Below are 22,351 nucleotides of genomic sequence, written 5' to 3'. Positions count from 1 at the left end.
CGAATTTACCAATCTTGGTGTTCTCTGGCAAATGCCAGAATGCACGGTGTTGGGCTGTAAGCACAACCCCCACCTGTGGACGTCGGGCCCTCATACCACCCTCATGGAGTCTGTTTCTGACCGTTTGAGCAGACACATGCACATTTGTGGCCTGCTGGAGGTCATTTTGCAGGGCTCTGGCAGTTCTCCTATTGCTCCTCCTTGCACAAAGACGGAGGTAGCGGTCCTGCTGCTGGGTTGTTGCCCTCCTATGGCCTCCTCCACGTCTCCTGATGTACTGGCCTGTCTCCTGGTAGCGCCTCCATGCTCTGGACACTACGCTGACAGACACAGCAAACCTTCTTGCCACAGCTCGCATTGATGTGCCATCCTGGATGAGCTGCACTACCTGAGCCACTTGTGTTGGTTGTAGACTCCGTCTCATGCTACCACTAGAGTGAAAGCACCGCCAGCATTCAAAAGTGACCAAAACATCAGCCAGGAAGCATAGGAACTGAGAAGTGGTCTGTGGTCACCACCTGCAGAACCACTCCTTTATTGGGGGTGTCTTGCTAATTGCCTATAATTTCTACCTGTTGTCTATTCCATTTGCACAACAGCATGTGAAATTTATTGTCAATCAGTGTTGCTTCCTAAGTGGACAGTTTGATTTCACAGAAGTGTGATTGACTTGGAGTTACATTGTGTTGTTTAAGTGTTCCCTTTTATTTTTTTGAGCAGTGTATTTACAATAAACAGAATGTTGGAGCCAACAGTAGGCATAACCTATTTTAGTAGTCTAGTAGGGCTCACGTACATGGAGTTGCCGCAGGTGCTTCCTGACCAGATGCTGGTATGGTGTCAGGTACTGTCAATCGGGGTTCTAATATTTTCTATCTTTTCTGTAAAGAATCGTAAAAACAGTTTGCAGAGATCAGGTGATCTGTGATCAGGTGATCAGGCAGCCTCATGCTTCCCACCCGAAACAGTTCGGTACAGTTTGTGCATATTATTATGACAAACATTTTTTACGTTTTAGGTTTCGTCGGCTGTTCGGGCACACATTTTTTTTCTCTACTCTCTTGTCTGTGATTGGTCAACTGCAGGGGTGCTTCTTGTAGATTCAGCCCGAAACTCAGTGTGGATTCAGCATGGTGAACGCCAACGTCATGCATCGATTGACTGGTACGATTCTAGCCATGCATTATATAAACACCACCATGTAAATGCCATGGAGGGAGATTGCGGAGACGCTGGGGTCCGACCCAACCACTTGTTCAAAAAAGTGTTCGCAACCAGTTCGTCAAGGCAAAGAAAAGAAACAAGGGCCGCAGTGGAGATGCCGGTGGAAAGGCTTCTCCAGGAACGTTGTTGCTGGCTTTTATGGCAGGTGAAGCAACGTGCATCTTCACCAAAGGATGGGTATGTTGTATTTTTCTATTGTAGTTAACGAAAAGGGTAGCCATATTTTGCCAACAATAGCTAGCCAGCTAGTGCTAGCTACTTGGCTGGCTAATGGCTAGCTAGCCTAGCAGAATAGTTCTGCAGGGGAAGCAAGCCAACCAACTAAACTAAAGATCTTTTCAGCTTTTGATCAAATAATTTTGTCATAGAAAGAAAAACATAAGCTTCCCAAAGTCAATGTTTGGTAGCAAGGTCCAGCTAGTCAAAATGTTGCAAACGTTTCAGCAGAGTTGAGTAGCTAGGCCAGGCCTACTCTGCTCAAACGTTTGCAACATTATATAGTCTATTGTGGTCTCGCTTAATGTAATGTTCATTAATGTTTTGGAAATGTGTACTAAATAGCCCTCTACTTTTTTATTTTCAAGGCACAAACACCAGTGAATGGAGACCGCACCTGGTTTTGTTCTCTGCGCCCCAGCACTTCCTGTTCACCGGCCCCAAGCACTACCTCTGTCCCAGTACTGACTGGTGATCGGCCCCCAGCCCATCTCCTGCACTGAGTTGTAGTGCAGAATTAGGAACAATCTCCATGCAGGACTTGGGCAGCTCTATCCTGGGCCCACCCCCGAGAACTACTCCACTGGCTTGCTCCTCACCGACGCCACAGAGCAGCAGTAGTAGCAGTGGTGTGAGAAGGGAGAAAAGAGCTGCAGACTCCGTCCTTGACACATCACTTGCAAAGGCTTTGCAAATGATTGAAAACATATCTCAAGATCTGGACAACATCATGCACCAAGCCACCAGCTTGTCCCAGAGGTAAATAAATAAAAATGTCAGACTTTACTCTGATCCCCTTTCCTCTCTTCTTTTTCCTCTTCACCATGCACACTCTCCAGACACTCCTAATTTTCCCCTTCTTCTCATCCTCCCCACAGGGTCCTGGCACCTATGGATGAACTCTCGCCAAAACTCTGGGAGGAATTCGATCACCAGCTGCATGAGTTCGTGCGTGACGAATACAGACCACGACGACTGGGACCACAGTGAAATTAACAACTTGTTCTGTTGTTCAGATATCTCAGAAGTCAGACACTTTCATTTAATTCCATACACACTTTTGTTATTTACATGTGTCTGTTTTACTATTGTTCTGAAATATTTATATTGCTCTTAAATATTTTTATCTACTCTCTTGGCACTATATTTGAGCCTTTTGTTGTTTACATGTCTGTTCATAGCAGACACTGTTGAACTATTGTTCAGAAATATTTGTAACGACACATTTTATACCATAGACACTTGTTTTACATGTCTGTTCTCAGCAGACACTTTAGTATTGTGGTATATTTTCAGATGCAAGAATAAAGGTTTATTTGTGTGCTGAAAAAGCACTGACTTTTATTTCAATGCAAGGTGTTTCAATGGATTATATTTGAACATCAATTGCTGACAACGACTTTACAGGCTTGTGGTGTAGTTCGGTCTAATCTAAATTACTGCACACTGAGGCGTCCCAGAATCAGGTTTAATTTTATAAACAAGATTTAAAACTACTGGTTCACAGTGCACACAAAGAACTTAGTATGCATCCATCAAGGATCTTCATTCTTGCAGCGATGATGCCGAATGCATACTCTAACTCTCCGACAACGAGAGAGGGGGTAGTTCCAGATACGCCCAGGTTTATTGAGATGTTACCTGTCATTCAGGAGGTGTCCAAGAGAATGTCATATTAGGTAAACAAAAACAATATACCATTTTCCCGGAACCAAAAGCCTTGATTAAATTGCACTTGTTATAAAGAGGTGTATGTAGTAATAAGGGACATTTATTCCAACATTCTATTACCAACATACCTGGATAAGGGTTCGTGAGTGAGGTTCTCATGTAGGGGGAAAAGCTTAATCCCTGAGGAAAGTATGAGGACTTGGCATTGTGGTATGTAGCAGAACAGCTGGCTGTGGTAAATAAAGGGTCTTTGCAACAGTTTGGATCCAAAATAACTCTTAACACTCCACCATAGCTCTCTCGGCTGTATGCACCTACATACACCATTGTGAACCTGTAGCGGGCATCTTCCTTGTCTCTGTTTTGCGCCTATTATACAGTGCATTCGGAAAGTATTCAGATCCCTTGGCTTTTTCCAAATTTTTACTGCACATTTTCCTCCAATTTTCCTCCAAGCTGGAAAATTGGATGTAATAAATGTATCACTAGTCACTTTAAACAATGCCACTTTATATGTTTACATACCCTACATTACTCATCTCATATGTGTATATGCACCAATTTGTAAGTCGCTCTGGATAAGAGCGTCTGCTAAATGACTTAAATGTAATGTAAATGTATATACTATACCATCTACTGCATCTTGCCTATGCTGCACGGCCATCGCTCATCCATATATTTATATGTACATATTCTTATTAATTCCATTACACTTGTGTGCATACGGTAGTTGTTGTGAAATTGTTAGATTACTTGATACGGTTGCATGGTTGGAACTAGAAGCACGAGCATTTCGCTACACTCGCATTAACATATGCATTAACCATGTGTATGTGACCAATAAAATTTGATTTGAAATCTCCCACTTTCCCACCACCAAAGAATCCCCAGACCATCACATTGCCTCCACCATGCTTGACAGATGGCGTCAAGCACTCCTCCAGCATATTTTCATTTTTTTCTGCGTCTCACGAATGTTCTTCTTTGTGATCCGAACACCTCAAACTTAGACTTGTCTGTCCATAACTTTTTTCCTTTCTTCCTCTGTCCAGTGTCTGTGTTCTTTTGCCCATCTTAATCTTTTCTTTTTATTGGCCAGTATGAGATCTGGCTTTTTCTTTGCAACTGCCTAGAAGGCCAGCATCCTGGAGTTACCTCTTCACTGTTGATGTTGAGACTGGTGTTTTGCGGGTACTATTTATTGAAGCTGCCAGTTGAGGACTTGTGAGGCGTCTGTTTCTCAAACTAGACACTCTAATGTACTTTTCCTCTTGCTCAGTTGTGCACCGGGGCCTCCCACTCCTCTTTCTATTCTGGTTAAAGCCAGTTTGCGCTGTTCTGTGAAGGGAGTAGTACACAGCGTTGTACGAGATCTTCCGTTTGTTGGCAATTTCTCGCATGGAATAGCCTTCATTTCTCAGAACAAGAATAGACTGACGAGTTTCAGAAGAAAGTGCTTTGCTTCTAGCCATTTTGAGCCTGTAATCGAACCCACAAATGCTGATGCTCCAGATACTCAACTAGTATATAGAAGGCCAGTTTTATTGCTTCTTTAATCAGGACAGCAGTTTTCAGCTGTGCTAACATAATTGCAAAAGGGTTTTCTAATGATCAATTCGCTTTTTATAATTATAAACTTGGATTAGCTAACACAACGTGCCATTGGAACACAGGAGTGATGGTTGCTGATAATGGGCCTATGTAGATATTCCATTAAAATCAGCTGTTTCCAGCTACAATAGTCATTTACAACATTAACAATGTCTACACTGTATTTCTGATCAATCTGATGTTATTTTAATGGACAAATTTTTTTGCTTTTCTTTCAAAAACAAGGACGGTTCTAAACGACTGAACTTTTGCACGGTAGATTTAGGCGTAACCGAAGATAGCAGGTCAAATAATTCTGCATTGAAAAAACTATTAGGTTTAGGAGTGTAGTACACTAAAATATACAAGGTGGGCTGTTTCTTGTTCAAGCAAAAGATACGGCTTTCAAATAACGGAAGTTCGCCAAGACACAGCTACATATATACTTGTCTCTATGAATGACTGCTACCCTACCACCACGGCCAGACGGCCTTGGTTTCTGTAGATAAGAAAAGGCTGGAGTGGTAGTTTCATTTGGAGAGCAAAATCATTGGGTTTAAGCCAATGACAGATGGTTTAAGCCAGGTTTCAGTTTCATATGAAAATATGAATACAGTGTTTTCCACTTGCGCTGGCTGTCGGCTATACAGCTATGTAGACTCATTTTCAGCTGGATACTTTTTCCACTTAAATTAACTAGGCTACTTTTCAATTTGCTAGTCATAAAAGTCTGCAGAGCCCTCCCCCTTTAGAATGAACGATATGCCTATAAGCTTCAGGCAGATTTTAAAAGCAACCTCCCTGATAGTTGCTGGTTGAAAATACAATCTAGCGTTTGAATGTACCAGAGGCCACCAAAATAGTGCCTGTTCTGCAACAACAAAACATGCTGGCTACTCCATGTGCTTGTGGAAAACACTGTCAATGTCAGTGGAAATAATAAAATCATTGCATATGAACTACTTATTATTTAGAGATGTTACATTCAATAAACCAATCTTCACATGGATAGCTGCCAGATTGACAGAGGTATTCAGGAAAGTTAAAGGAACATAAATTAAGTGATTTACATTAACCACACTATGGGACATAATATGCTTTCCATGTCCTCTGTTGCTAATTATGACAGGGAGGACTGGAGCACTACCAGACCAACAGTAGTCTCTTTTGGTTTTGATCAGGTCCTCAGTAAATAACAAATGCCATATACTGTCTAGGAGTATTCTGTTATCTACATGATCATGGTTTTTAAACATTTAGATTGTTTGACTAACCCTTCTTCTTGCGTGCTCTCTCATTCACTCCCTCTCCCAGTGTTTGCCACCTGTACCTACTCCAGCCTCCTGTTCGTGTGTTTCCTGCACGATGTAAAGAATGTCCTTAAGATGTACCGTCTGAGCTCAGGGGAGGAGCTCAGGACCTTTGCCCTGGACGTGGGCTCTGTGGTGGGCTTCACCGGACGCAAGAGGGACTCTGAGATCTTCTACTACTTCACCTCCTTCCTCTCGCCAGGTAGGCTATCATAAACCAGGGCTCAAAACTGCGACCCAAGCACTCACATTTGTGACCTTTTGACTTGGCAGTGCAACACCTATTCTTAATTGGTCGCTTGTTTTTGGTTCACAATGTGCTTTTCTTATCAAGATGTATTCAAACACAATGGATATGCAGACCAGGTAGCCTATTTAAAAAAATATATAAAAAAATCTGAAGTCTTGGTTGAATCTTTGCGATGCGCAATTGTCATCATGCACTGTTTGAATATACATTTCTAAAGGCATCCTAAAAAACCTTCTCAGTTAAATGTTGACTAAAGAGTAGGCCTACCTGGCAGAATGATATCATGATGATTTGTTTCAATGACAGGGCATTTGTTTTGGAAACGCTGCCATCACATGCAGCCTACACTGTACAGTACAAAAACACTGCTAGCCAAACACAACGTGTTCTTGGACGCTCCCGCCAAAAAATCTTTTGATTGTTCCCAAACCTCAAATGTGCTCTCCTGATGTGGTTTAACCTGAGCTGCGTCTCAATCCACCACATCCGCCGATATCGTCCTTCCGCATCTGAGGTGCAAGGTGGCAGAGCTAGAGTAGTTTTTGTCAGACCATAAGACATCCTGAAAATCAGTCTTCTCACAAAAACATCAGTAGCATCCGAAAGGTTTTGCCGACAAACTATTATGACCACTCTATTGAAAGCTGAGACTCACGAACACAATGGTTTTCCATTTGCCCACAAGACTCATCTGAAGGTCCCCTGGCCAGTTAAAAAAATGAATGGAACTACAGTGCATTCGGACAGTATTCAGACCCCTTGACTTTTCCACATTTTACGTTACAGCCTTATTCTAAAATGTATTAAATCGTTTTTTCCCTCTCAATCTACACACAGTACCCCATAATGGCATAGCAAAAATAGGTTTTTAGAATAGTTTTAATTTAAAAAATAATAATAATTGAAATTACATTTACATAAGTATTCAGATCCTTTACTCAGTACTTTGTTGAAGGACCTTTGGCAGCGACTACAATCTCGAATCTTCTTGGGTATGATGCAACAAGCTTGGCACACCTATATTTGGGGAGTTAATCTCATTCTTCTCTGCAGATCCTCTCAAGCTCTGTCAGGTTGGATGGGGAGTGTCGCTGCACAGCTGTTTACAGGTCTCTCCAGAGATGTTAGATCGGGTTCAAGTCCATGCTCTGGCTGGGACACTCAAAGACATTCAAAGACTTGTCCCGAAGCCACTCCTGTGTTGTCTTGACTGTGTGCTTAGGGTCGTTTTCCTGTTGGAAGGTGAACCTTCGCCCCAGTCTGAGGTCAAGAATGCTCTGTAGCAGGTTTTCATCATCTTTCCCTCGATCCTGACTAGTGTCCCAGTCCCTGCCACTGAAAAACATCCCCACAGCACAATGGTGCCACCACCATGCTTCACCGTAAGGATGGTGCCAGGTTTACTCCAGGCGTGACGCTTGGCATTCAGGCCAAATAGTTCAATATTAGTTTCATCAGACCAGAGAATCTTGTTTCTCATGGTCTGATTGTCCTTTAGGTGCCTTTTGGCAAACTCCAAGCAGGCTGTTATGTGCCTTTAACTGAGGAGTGGCTTCCCTCTGGCCATTCTACCATAAAGGCCTGATTTGGTGGAGTGCTGCAGAGATGGTTGTCCTTCTGGATGGTTCTCCCATCTCTACAGAGGAACTCTGGACCTCTGTCAGAGGGACTATCCGGTTCTTGGTCACCTCCCTGACCAAGGCCCTTCTACCTCGATTACTCAGTTTGGACGGGCGGCCAGCTCTAGGAAGTCTTGGTGTTTCCAAACTTCTTCCATTTAAGAATGATGGAGGCCACTGTATGCTTTGGAACCTTCAATGCAGCAGAAATGTTGTGGTACCCTTCCCCAGTTATTTTCCTCGACACAATCCCGTCTCGGAGCTGTACGGACAATTCCTTCAACATCGTGGTTTGGTTTTTGCTCTGACGTGCACTGTCAACTGTGGGACCTTAAATAGACAGGTGTTCGCCTTTCCAAATCATGTCCAATCAATTGAATTTACCACAGGTGGACTCCAATCAAGTTGTCATCTCATATCAAGGATGATCAATGGAAACAGGATGCACCTGAGCTCTCGATTTTGAATCTCATAGCAAAAGGTCTGAATACTATTTCTGTTTTTTACATTTAATAAATTAGCAAACATTTCTAAAAACCTGTTTTCACTTTGTCATTATGGCGAATTTCATGTAGATTGATGTGGGGGGAAAATAATTGAATCCATTTTAAAATAAGGCTGTGACTTAACAAAATGTGGATAAAGTAAAGGGGTCTGAATGCACTATATATATATGGAGATAGTTTAGTAGCTAAAATAAGGGGATAAATGCGTGTTAAAAAAAATAATAAAAAAATGAAACGTAAACTTTTCCTGATCTTTCATATCTCTCAGATATAGGACAGACACTTCAGAACAAACTTCCATTAGATTTTGGGGGGGACTGTATGTTGTTCCATGTAGTGAAACTGTTATTCAATGCATTTCTATTGGTTAATACCAGTAATGCCAAAGTCAATATTTCCATTCCATATTTTTTGTATCTATTTTTTTGATACCTTAAGAGTTCTTAAAATTCAAAATCAAATATCTAAATGATGCTTGGTATGACCATCTTAAAACAATTCCATATGTTAGCTTAGACCCCCCCACCCCGAATAAAAACTCTGAAACCTTGAAAAACAAAACCAGGAAACCGGAATTTACCAAAAGATAAAATTGCTTTCATAGTGTACTATAACTGTAGAGTGACTTCAAAATCGCTAACAATAACACCCTTTTTATAAAAAATAAAAAAAATAATGGTTTGTCATTTTTAGCCTGGTTCGGAAGGAATCCAGGCACATTATGGGACACAGATCAGGACATTATCGCTGCGCAGCGGCACAACATTGGTGCGACCAAATCATATGCTGGTGCCGTCAACTGAAAAAGTTGGTGCCACCAGTGAATCAGACACAGACAGACAAAAACACACACACTGTGGTGGGCTTCAGCGGATGCAAGAAGGACTCTGAGATCTTCTACTACAGAGTGGCGCAGCGGTCTAAGGCACTGCATCTCAGTGCTAGAGGCGTCACTACAGACCCTGGTTCGATACCAGACTGTATCACAACCGGCCGTGATTGGGAGTCCCATAGGGCGGCGCACAATTGGCCCAGCGTTGTTAGGGTTTGGCCGAGGTAGGCCGTCATTGTAAATAAGAATTTGTTCTTCACTGCCTTGCATCGTTAAATAAAATAAATAAAATAAAATGCTGCTTCACCTCCTGCTACGTAGGTTATCATATTACACACATTCTGAGTTAGAGACTGATACACATGCATACACGCGCACAGATGTTCTACTACTTCACCTCTTTCCTCTTGCCAGATACCCCCCACCCCCCCACACACACAAACACACTTTCTACTATTTCACCCCCTTCCTCTCTCTTGTAATGTACAAATGTAATTCAGATGTGATTTTTCTACAAATAAACTGAATCTGAAAAATATAAAATGACCTGTCCCTCCACTCTGTTCCGTCCAGCCGTTATCTATCACTGTGACCTGACGAAGGAGCCCCTGCATCCCCACGTGTTCCGGGAAGTCACCGTCAAGGGCTTTGACCCCTCTGACTACCAGACCACTCAGGTGAGATACCTACCATATTACATGTACATGATGACCCTTCAAAGGATGGTATCCCTTTACATACTGTACCAATGAAGAAGAAAGTGGATTTAATTGACCAACATTTCGGCTAAAGATTAAGCGTTGGTCAAATATATCCACCCGAAGGAGAGATGAGTGTGCAGCTTTTTCCTATGTATAGTTTATCTTCTGTTAGTCAGCACCTCACCTAAAGGGTGTGTTCTTTATTTTATTTACTTTGTGCTTTTCTTTACTAACACAAATCACCAGAATTGACTGATTGGATGTGTGTGGTTTGTCACTTCAACAAACCTCTGTGTATACACGGAGTGTACAAAACATTAGGAACACCTAATATTGCATTGCACCCCGTTTTCCCCTCAGAACAGCCTCAATTCGTCAAGGCATGGACTACAAGGTGTTGAAAGCGTTCAAGTTAGCTGGATGTCCTTTGGTTGGTTGACCATTCTTGATACGCACGGGAAACTGTTGAGTGTGAAAAATCCAGCAGCGTTGCAGTTCTTGACACACTCAAACCGGTGCGCCTGGCACCTACTACCATACCCCATTCAAAGGCATTTAAATATTTTGTCTTACCCATTCACCCTCTGAATGGTACACATACACAATCCACGTCTCAATTGTTTCCTAGCTTAAAATCCTTCTTTAACCTTTCTCCTACCCTTCTACACTGATTGAAGTGGATTCATGGGATCCAATAACGGATCATAGCGTTCTCCTGGATTTACCTGGTCAATCTGTCATGGAAAGAGGATGTTTTCTGCACTCAGTGTGTATCTGCCTCCAGGTATTCTACCCCAGTAAGGATGGCACAGAGATCCCCATGTTTATTGTCCATAAGAAGGGCCTGAAGCTGGACGGCTCTCACCCAGCCTTCCTCTACGGCTACGGAGGGTTCAACATCTCCATCACTCCCAGCTACAGGTACAACCACAAGTCACACTGCTAGCTACAGGTGAAACCAGAAGTCATACTGTTAGCCACAGGTAAAACCACAAGTCACACTGATATCTACAGGTACAACCACAAGTAATACCTGTGTTTCCCATAAGCGCCGTCCGTCGGCTAAATAGACGATAACAGACTCATTGCTCTGCTGGCTACTTTTTCCACTTCATTAAGATGGTCATACCAAAATATGTAAAAAATTATTTGATACAATTTTGAATTTGGGCCCAAAGAAATGCGTTGAATAACACATTCATAAATGTAAAAACAGAGTCTCTAAAAAAAATTCAATAAGGTTTTAAAGTGTCTGTCCTATATCAAGGAGTGATATGTGACCCATTGTAAATTGATGGGTCATGTGAAAGAAATGCTATAACCACCCCTTAGCCACATCTAGCTAAGTAGATGGGTCTCTGTTGTTTAGACCTGTTCACATGTTCATGAAATACAATAGATGGCCGTCATCACCCCCAGACACACCTGGCTAACATGATGGGCCATGTAATCATCTGCTGAAATGGAGTCTTTTGTTTAGACATGTAAGTTAGCAAGCTAGCTAAACAATGAACCATAAATCCCAACCCATACGGTACTAGATAAAGGTCAAAATAAATAAATAAATAAATAAAAAATAGCAATACAAACTGATTGTCATAGCTAGCCACCATGCATGAAATGCTGTATGAATCTGCAGGTAGCTACTATGATTGATGTTGGCTAGCTAGCTAATATTAGGCTATAAATAACAATGCAAATGGATTTCTGCAATACGAATAATATTATTTCACAGGTCATACATGTAACATTAGCTAGCGAACTAGCCAGCTAACGTTAGCTAGCCAGCTAAAGGTACGCTTTAACCTCTTACATCTAGATAGCGGAACACCGCTCCAATATCCAATGATAGAGCGTGGCGCGAATTACAAACTCCTCAAAAATCCCAAAACTTCAATTTCTCAAACATATGACTATTTTACACCATTTTAAAGACAAGACTCTCCTTTATCTAACCACATTGTCCGATTTCAAAAAGGCTTTACAACGAAAGCAAAACATTAGATTATGTCAGGAGAGTACCCAGCCAGAAATAATCACACACAACATTTTTCAAGCTAGCATATAATGTCACAAAAACAAAAACCACAGCTAAATGCAGGACTAACCTTTGATGATCTTCATCAGATGACACTCCTAGGACATTATGTTATACAATACATGCATGTTTTGTTCAATCAAGTTCATATTTATATGAAAAACCAGCTTTTTACATTAGCATGTGACGTTCAGAACTAGCATACCCACCGAAACTTCCGGTGAATTTACTAAATTACTCACGATAAACGTTCACAAAAAACATAACAATTATTTGAAGAATTATAGATACAGAACTCCTTTATGCAATCGCTATGTCCGATTTTAAAATAGCTTTTCGGTGAAAGCACATTTTGCAATATTCTGAGTAGATAGCCCGGCCATCCTGGCTAGCAATTTTGACACCCACCAAGTTTGGCACTCACCAAACTCAGATTTACGATAAGAAAAATTGGATTACCTTTGCTGTTCTTCGTCAGAATGCACTCCCAGGACTTCTAGTTTACACCCAATGTTGTTTTGGTTCCAAATAATCCATAGTTATATCCAAATAGCTGCGTTTTACAAATTGGTGCATTCACCTTATGATATCCAGTGGAACAACCACTTTACAATAGTGCATCTAAATCTTTTAGGGGGGGGGGGGGGTTAGAAGGATTACTTTATCCTATCCTAGGTATTCCTTAAAGAGGTGGGGTTTCAGGTGTCTCCGGAAGGTGGTGATTGACTCCGAAGGGTGACGCGCCGGCGTGTATCGTGACAAAAAATGTCAAAATATTCCATTACCGTACTTCGAAGCATGTCAAACGCTGTTTAAAATACATTTTTATGCGATTTTTCTCGTAAAATAGCGATAATATTCCGACCGGGAAACCCTGTTTTCATTCAAAGACGAGAAAATAAAAACATGGTGTCGCCTCGTGCACGCGCCTCAGTCGTTTTCGTTCAAAGACTGAACATGTAAAATGGACTCTTCACGTGCACGCGCGCACCCGTTTCATTGTTCTAAGATCGACCACTATCCAAATGCGCTACTGTTTTTCGCCCAGGGACTGCAGAGTCATCATTCCCCGTTCTGGCGCCTTCTGAGAGCCTATGGGAGTGTTAGAAAATGTCACGTTACAGCAGAGATCCTCTGTTTTCGATAAAGAGGCTATAGAAGGTCAAGAAATGGTCAGAGAGGGCACTTCCTGTTTAGATTTTTCTCAGGTTTTGGCCTGCCATATGAGTTCTGTTATACTCACAGACACCATTCAAACAGTTTTAGAAACTTTAGGGTGTTTTCTATCCAAATCATTCTAGTTTCTGGGCAGGAGTAATAACCAGATTAAATCGGGTACGTTTTTTATCCGGCCGTGAAAATACTGCCCCCTATCCTAAACAGGATAACTTTGCAATGAAAAAGAGTTTCTGACGAAAGTAGGAAATTCCACAGATTTCAAAACTCAGTCTACTTCTTCCATGAGAACAACACTGTTGATCATTGTTTATTCCCCATTACTGTCATCAGAAGACTACAATGTCTGGTTCAAATATATATATTTTTTACCTAAATCTGGGATTTCCTCGTCTCATTCATTTTCAGAGAGTGTCAGCATGGCACGATCGTCCTCCAGAAAGTAGTCCAGCACAACTTTTTCCCACTGACCTTTGTTGACAGCGTCTGCTAAATTCAGGGCAGCAATGTTGTTGAGAGCAGTAGCAACACTTGCAGTTCTCCATATCTTTCAAAAAAGCCACGGTAGCAAGGATTATCTACACATATGAGAAGCTCATGTTAAAGACAGAAGATGCTACATGGCAGACCAAGCCGAACACATCTCTCAGCATGTCCAGCCCATCCATTCTCTCAGCCAATCATGGCTAGCGGGAAGGTTCCTGACTTTTTCGTTGGCTAAACCAACTAGGTATGTAATTTAACAATTTTATTCGCACATGTTCCAGAAGGCATTTTTGCCCAAAAGCACATTTTGATAAAACATTTTTTTAATTTGAAATGCCTCTCCTGTGAAGTAGTAACGTGCGACATACACCTAGGTTCTTGAAACGGGTCACATATAATAAAGCTCAGGAAATATTTGGTTGTTGTTGGCAGAAAACTACTTCCATACTTCCATTCATTTTTAAAACCAGTACCGGGTTACCTTCAGACGAGTTCTGTGGCTGTTGTGAGGGTTGTAGAGCAAAACAGAGAACACCATTTTGTTTGTGAGAGTCTCATCTTTCCTTAGTGGCCAAAACGCTCGGCATTACAGACGTTTTTGTGAGAAGACGGATTTTTGGGATTCCTGTGGTCTGACAAACAGAGCTGTAGCTCTGCCACTTTCCACGGCAGATGTGGAAGGCCGATATAGGCGGATGCGGTGGATTGAGTCGCAGCCCATGCAAAAAACAGATTTTGATGTGAATGTTTTTGTTATGTTAATTATATTGTCGCATGGGCGCTTCAATAGACTCTTACCGTAATTTCCGGACTATTAAGCGCACCCGAATTTTTTTTTATTTTGAATTTTGAACATAAATAAGCCGCACATGTCTATAAGCCGCAGGTGCCTACCGGTTCATTGAAACAAATTAACTTCACACAGGCTTTAACGAAACACGGCTTGTAACAAAAATAAATAGGCTTTAACGAAGCACGGCTTGTAACAAAAATAAATAGGCTTTAACGAAACACGGCTTGTAACAAAAAATACAAAATTAGCAGTAAACAGTAGCCTACCAAGAAAGTCATCGGTCACCATCTTCCTTCTCCTGTGCACTGAAACCACTGAAGTCATCTCCATCGGTGTCGGAGTTGAATAGCCTCAGAATTGCTTCATCTGATATTGGATCGTTTTCATTGTCGCTCTCGTCACTTTCATCCGGAGGCAAATCCCCCGCTGAGCCCTCTTCAACACGCAGCAGTCCAGCCTTTCGAAACCCGTTGATGATAGTGGATTTTTTTGACAATGCTCCACGCTGTCAGGACCCACAGGCAGACTTGAACATAAGTTGCTCTTTGCATGCGGCCCGTTTTAGTGAAGGATTTCTCCCCACTTGTCATCCAAGCCTCCCGCTGAACACGGAGTGCCACCTTAAATGCACGATTTACACTGATGTCGAGTGGCTGCAAATACTTTGTTGTACCCCCAGGAATCTGGGTGACAAAATGACTACCGTAATCAGAATGATGTGAAGTTTGAGAGCGTTCAATTTAATCTAAACAGTAAACAAAAATAGTTGTTTGACCTTAACCCGTTCGGCAATTTCATTGGTCTAATGAAAGCTTCATGCCGCCAAAAAACTGAGCACGTCACAGAATGTGTTTTTTTGGAGAAAAAAAATTGAAAGCGGGAAAAATCCATATATTAGCCGCGTCATTGTTTAAGCCGCGACGTTCAAAGCCTGAGAAAAAAGTTGCGGCTTATAGTCCGGAAATTATGGTAATTCAAATATATTGATATAGGCCTACTGATTTGATTAGTATTGACAATGGAGTAGTTAAAAGCTGCTGTATGTGTATCAAAGCACATGATTAGCACCTGCTTCATTCTTCAATCATACCTGTAGGTCTATTCATGGGCGCCTGACTTTGTGCACCTCCAATTATATACAATCTGGCAGGGGTCTGGGGGTCCTCCCCTGAAAATGCTAGCATTTTTAAAACCATTTTCCTAAAATTATATATTGGTTCTCAACAGTATATTGGTTCTCTATGTTTACTTGACTTGACAGAACACAACATTTTTTCTTAGTTTTTTCCCCCCAATAAACTAAATTGAAAGAGCAGGCTAGAGTTAATATTTGCCATAATAAATGTATTAAAAGGGTAGACTAGACTACTTTTTCTGACTAGATTAGTAATCTACCACCTTCCCTCAAAGTCCTACCCACAGTGATTTATTGACAGGTCTGAAACCCTACCAAATCTATGACTCACAAATGTCCTGCCCCCTCCCACCCACACCAATTGATTGACAGGCCAAACTGTTAAAAGGTTGGTTGACCCAAATTACAAAATGACACAATGGTTTCCTTAACCTAAAAGGCGGCTGCGTGATCAATCCGACGTCTGCATTGGCTGTGCAGCATTTACGGTGATATGGCCTTCACAGAGCAGCGCAGAGCTGATTTGAAGGAAGTTGTCAAGGAAGTGAGTTTGTGTTTATACTGGACCTTCCGCCCCCATCGACCGTCAACCAATCATATCAATGCGGAGCTATATGGAGCCCTCCGCATTGTTATAACATTTGGGAGGTGTACGGCGATGCGGTACGGAGCTCAATTTGGCCTCTGGAGGCTCCGCAATTGTGTCACACCCTCCATACGGAGCCTCCGACCACATTTTCAGATCAAGCATAAACAGGCTTTGTGTCCACAGCAGCAGAGCCAATAAAATACATAATTTGAAGAACAAACATCATTGTTGCAATTCATACCTTACAAGTCATATTTACAGTTTACTGCATCTCAAGAGAACATGTTTAATGTTAAAAAAAGGTTATCTTACTTAGAAAATAGTCCTGATCGTATAGGCCTAGGCGATATCCAAAACAACTAACACACTGAAAACATAAATGTTCAGTAATTTGAATTGGAAAGTCATGTTTTTCTGTTCAATACCTCAACTCATTTTACCAATCTGGGAGCTAAAGTTGTTAAAGTAATTCAATAATTTAGCTGTGTATTTCGGATGGAATCAAGGCATTAGAATGAACCAGAGGCCACCAAATTGGAGCTTGTTCTGCAAACTTTTTCCACTAGAACTCACTGGTTGGCTACTTTTTCTATTTGGCTGGCATACTGGTAGCTACAGGTACAACCACAAGTCACACTGCTAGCCACACATTTCATGAAGCTCCCGACGAACAGTTCTTGTGCTGACGTTGCTCCCAGAGGCAGTTTGAAACTCGGTAGTGAGTGCTGCAACTGATGACAGATGATTTTATCTGTGCTACGCACTTCATCACTCGGTGGTCCCTTTCTGTGGCCTACCAGAAATAGCTGAATCCACTAGTTTGAAGGGGTGTCCACATACAACATTTTGGTTAATCGTTCAGCACCGGACTACTACAGATGTATTGTTTAAGGTAACATTATTTGCAAGCAGTGTTTACATTTAGCGTCTTTTTTGAAGGACTATCATATCTTGGCCCTTCTACATGATGCTTTCTATCTACCTTGACTTGTTTAGACAGAGTAAATTAAGTAACAGGATGTTAAATGTTGTTTTTTCCAGTGTATCACGGCTGATCTTTGTCCGACACATGGGAGGAGTCCTGGCGGTAGCCAACATCAGAGGAGGAGGGGAGTATGGAGAGACCTGGCACAAAGGTAACACAGACACAGGTTGCCAGTCACTTGAGAGAAGAGGACTCCGGTTATAAATTCCAGACCTGCCAACATGCACTCATTTTGCCTACCAACTACGCAATTCTCTGTCCATGTACGCAGGTACGAGATCCTAGTTAAAAGTACGCAGAAATTAATAGGGCCTGATTTTTAAAGGAGGCCTACTAAAGGAGGCCTACAAACTTGACATTTTTATAAAAAATAAATCCACTGAGTAAATCTAACATCCCGATTCTCGAGCTGCAACACACAGACATGTACGGAGTTTGTGTCAACGGACATGGAGATTAGTACATCATTATTCGACGTAGCTACCCCGTCTGCCCTGCCTCCTGTTTGATGTGATGTTGAGTTTGCCGACTGTCAGCTGTACGTAAACACATGGACAAATCCCTTTTCGACTTCGTATGTTGTGGAAAGGTTGTTGTTTAATGGTTTCAAGCTAATGTTAGCGAACATAAGATGGACATGCAGTGGGCTCTAAAGTGCCAGCAGTTCACTCGCATTTGCGTGTGAAAGAAATTAAATGCAAATACGAAAAGTAACTGGTCGCATTTGTGCGAGTGTGATATACATTTAATTCTGCGTCCCATTAGTTGTATTTTCCATGTAACATTACGAGGATCACGCAACCTGATAGACTGTAACTGTAATTATGATCCACGTCACAAAAAGCATTACAAAAGTATAATAAAAAATAAGTTGGGAGTTTAGAAGACTGCGCGGTGAAGAATGAATGAGTGTCCGGTATTAGCTATAGAAGCAATGCTTCTAAAATGCCTTTGCACTAGATTTGAGATTTTATCAATTTCAAAAATCTGAAATTATGTATGCGCTGCAAAGAAATCCAGTAGGTACCTTTACATAAGCTGAAACACCGGACTCTTCCAGTGAACAGCGTTCAGATTCCCTTTGCGGTATCCTACTGAACAGTGTTCAGATTCCCTTTGCGGTAGCCTACTTAAGCTCTGTTTAGCCAGTTTGCTGTCTGTGTCGATGCAATCATTTTTTTGTTTTTTATGTTTTCAAAAGGATTTTGTTTTAGTGTTGATTAGGAACCATGTCGAAAAAGACCATACTTGTGAGCTAACCCTAGTGATTGGCCCTGTTTGAGAGGTGACACTATAGAGACTAAACTTGGGGGCATGTGCTAAGAAAAACGTTGTAGATAATTATCTCCATTCTACACTGTACATGTAATAGAATAAACATATAGGCAATCTGTGCTAATTCCACAAAACATATTTATTTTATATGTTCTGTAGTCTTTTATTTATGTTTTGTAAATACCTTTTCAGAGGACTGAACCAGGTGTGATCCATAATGTTTGTCTAAACACGTGTGCTGATGAAAAACAAGTAAGCATAGGTCCCATGCAATAACAAAATGAGCAGCTAATTTAGCAAATCATTGTTATTGAAGCCAGTCAGTAAAGCTATGTCAGACGATGAGAGTGAGGGAACTGAGAGAAACAGACAGAGCAGCAGCAGCAGTAACCCCGAACCCAACAAAGTAGGGTGCATGTGCCTCAAAGTTCCTTCCTCGATACCAGGAGAAGTGGTCATGCTTGATGCTATCATATCATGAATTTTGTACTTTGTGCAAGTATGATGTTGACATCAGTCATCAAGGAAGCTCAGGTAAGCGCTTACATATAAGGATGCTAAAGTATTTGATCCTAAGATATACAGTTGAAGTCGGAAGTTTACATACAATTAGGGTGGAGTCATTAAAAATCGTTTTTCAACCACTCCACAAATTTCTTGTTGACAAACTATAGTTTTGTCAAGTCTGTTAGGACATCTACTTTGTGCATGACACAAGTCATTTTTCCAACAATTGTTTACAGACAGATTATTTCACTTATAATTCACTGTATCACAATTCCAGTGGGTCAGAAGTTAACATACACTAAGTTGACTGTGCCTTTAAACAGCTTGGAAAATTCCGGAAAATTATGTCATGGCTTTAGAAGCTTCTGATAGGCTAATTGACATCATTTGAGTCAATTGGAGGTGTACCTGTGGACGTATTTCAAGGCCTACCTTCAAACTCAGTGCCTCTTTGCTTGACATCATGGGGAAATCAGCCAAGACCTCAGAAAAAAAATTGTAGACCTCCACAAGTCTGGTTCATCCTTGGGAGCAATTTCCAAACGTTTGAAGGTACCACGTTCATCTGTACAAACAATAGTAAGCAAGTATAAACACCATGGGACCACGCAGCCGTCATACCGCTCAGGAAGGAGACGCGTTCTGTCTCCTAGAGATGAACGTACTTTGGTGCAAAAACTGCAAATCAATCCCAGAACAACAGAAAATGACCTTGTGAAGATGCTGGAGGAAACGGGTACAAAAGTATCTATATCCACCTTAAAACGAGTCCTATATCGACATAACCTGTAAGGCCGCTCAGCAAGGAAGAAGCCACTGCTCCATAAGCGCCATAAAAAAGCCAGACTACGGTTTGCAACTGCACATGGGGACAAAGATCATACTTTTTGGAGAAATGTCCTCTGGTCTGATGAAACAAAAATAGAGCTGTTTGGCCATAATGTCCATCGTTATGTTTCGAGAAAAAAGGGGGAGGCTTGCAAGCCGAAGAACACCATCCCAACCGTGAAGTATGGGGGTGGCAGCATCATGTTGTGGGGGTGCTTTGCTGCAATTAGAGTCTGATACACTTCACAAAATTGATGGCTTCATGAGGCAGGAAAATTATGTGGATATATTGAAGCAACATCTCAGGACATCAGTCAGGAAGTTAAAGCTTCGTCGCAAATGGGTCCAAATGGACAATGACCCCAAGCATACTTCCGAAGTTGTGGCAAAATGACTTAAGGACAACAAAGTATTGGAGTGGCCATCACAAAGCCCTGTCCTCAATCCTATAGAACATTTGTGGGCAGAACTGGAAAAGCGAGCAAGGAGGCCTACAAACTTGACTCGGTTACACCAGCTCTGTCAGGAGGAATGGGCCAAAATTCACCCAACTTATTGTGGGAAGCTTGTGGAAGACTACCTGAAACGTTAGGAACAATTGCAAGGCAATGTTACCAAATACTAATTGAGTGTATGTAAACTTCTGACCCACTGGGAATGTGATGAAAGAAATTAAAGCTGAAATAAATCACTCTCTACTATTATTCTGAAATGTCAGTCTTAAAATAAAGTGGTGATCCTAACTGACCTAAGACCGGAAATATTTACAAGGATTAAATGTCAGGATTGTGAAAAACTGAGTTTAAATGTATTTGGCTGAGGTGTATGTAAACTTCCGACTTCAACTGTACATAGTCTCTGGGAATGATACCACTCTTTCCCCACGACCTTCATTTATGAGCCCTCACCGATGTCCACCCCATTCACATTCCCTTATTTTACTGGCGATCTATCTGAAGAGTTATCAGATCAGGGAGTTGGCACTCTAACCTATCGGGGATCCCAACAATCCAGCAGACCCAATCTGGTGAAATTTGTATCGAAACAAAGACCAACATATTTATCAGCAATACACATATCACAGTCCATTTGGAGTAACTGTCAACCCTCATTAACCTCTATGGGCCAGTGGGACGCTTGCGTCCCACCTACTCAACAGCCAGTGTAATCCCGTGGCGCGATATTCAAATACCTTAGAAATGCTATTACTTCAATTTCTCAAACATATGACTATTTTACACCATTTTAAAGACAAGACTCTCGTTAATCTAACCACACTGTCCGATTTCAAAAAGGCTTTACAACGAAAGCAAAACATTAGATTATGTCAGCAGAGTACCCAGCCAGAAATAATCAGACACCCATTTTTCAAGCTAGCATATAATGTCACATAAACCCAAACCACAGCTAAATGCAGCACTAACCTTTGATGATCTTCATCAGATGACAATCCTAGGACATTATGTTATACAATACATGCATGTTTTGTTCAATCAAGTTCATATTTATATCAAAAACCAGCTTTTTACATTAGCATGTGACTAGCATGTGACTAGCATTCCCACCGAACACTTCCGGTGAATTTACTAAATTACTCACGATAAACGTTCACAAAAAACATAACAATTATTTTAAGAATTATAGATACAGAACTCCTTTATGCACTCGCTATGTCCGATTTTAAAATAGCTTTTCGGTGAAAGCACATTTTGCAATATTCTGAGTAGATAGCCCGGACATCACAGGCTAGCTATTTTGACTCCCACCAAGTGTGGTGCTCACCAAACTCCGATTTACTATTAGAAAAGTTTGATTACCTTTGCTGTTCTTCATCAGAATGCACTCCCAGGACTTCTACTTCAATAACAAATGTTGGTTTTGTTCCAAATAATCCATAGTTATATCCAAATAGCGGCGTTTTGTTCGTGCGTTCAAGACACTATCCGAAGGGTAAAGAAGGGTGAAGCACCCGACGCGTTTCGTGACCAAAAAAATCTAAATATTCCATTACCGTACTTCGAAGCATGTGAAACGCTGTTTAAAATCAATTTTTATTCGATTTTTCTCGTAAAAAAGCGATAATATTCCGACTGGGAGTCGTTGTTTTCGTTCAAAGAGAGAGAAAGTAAACATGGTGTCGGCTCGTGCACGCGCCTCCAGTCTCATTGTCCTCAGATCGACCACTATCCAAATGCGCTAATGTTTTTCAGCCATGGCCTGCAAAGCCACCATTCATCGTTCTGGCGCCTTCTGAGAGCCTATGGGAGCGTTAGAAAATGTCACGTTATGCCAGAGATCCCCTGTTTTGGTTAGAGATGATCAAGAAGGCCAAGAAATAGTCAGAGAGAGCGCTTCCTGTTTGGAATCTTCTCAGGTTTTGGCCTGCCAAATGAGTTCTGTTATACTCACAGACACCATTCAAACAGTTTTAGAAACTTTAGGGTGTTTTCTATCCAAATCAACCTTGCATATGCATATTCTAGTTACTGGGCAGGGGTAGTAACCAGATTAAATCGGGTACGTTTTTTATCCGGCCGTGCAAATACTGCCCCCTATCCCCAACAGGTTAACATATATTTTTCCTTCTATATGCAGACTGAACAAAGTACATTTCCCAAAG

The 22,351-nt window shown here is 41.4% G+C and overlaps 1 protein-coding gene and 1 long non-coding RNA gene across 2 annotated transcripts in view; both read left to right on the top strand.

Annotated features, from left to right (window-relative positions):
* LOC106607556 (prolyl endopeptidase) overlaps positions 1 to 22,351 on the top strand; it is a 63,743-nt gene that overhangs the window by 30,185 nt on the left and 11,207 nt on the right. Inside the window, exons 9-12 of the mRNA XM_014204595.2 lie at positions 6,016 to 6,213; positions 9,792 to 9,895; positions 10,704 to 10,840; positions 17,178 to 17,272. Of these exons, the coding sequence (XP_014060070.1) occupies positions 6,016 to 6,213; positions 9,792 to 9,895; positions 10,704 to 10,840; positions 17,178 to 17,272 (534 nt within the window). The remainder of the gene's footprint in view (positions 1 to 6,015; positions 6,214 to 9,791; positions 9,896 to 10,703; positions 10,841 to 17,177; positions 17,273 to 22,351) is intronic.
* On the top strand, positions 645 to 4,068 carry LOC123743461 (uncharacterized). The gene is made up of 3 exons (XR_006770268.1): positions 645 to 1,401; positions 1,809 to 2,199; positions 2,319 to 4,068. It is a non-coding gene; the product is annotated as an uncharacterized lncRNA (long non-coding RNA).

The sequence above is a fragment of the Salmo salar genome, chromosome ssa06, assembly GCF_905237065.1.
Source record: "Salmo salar chromosome ssa06, Ssal_v3.1, whole genome shotgun sequence".
Taxonomy (NCBI): domain Eukaryota; kingdom Metazoa; phylum Chordata; class Actinopteri; order Salmoniformes; family Salmonidae; genus Salmo; species Salmo salar.
Note: the sequence above shows the minus strand (reverse complement) of the source record. Positions and strands in the feature narration are given on the sequence as shown.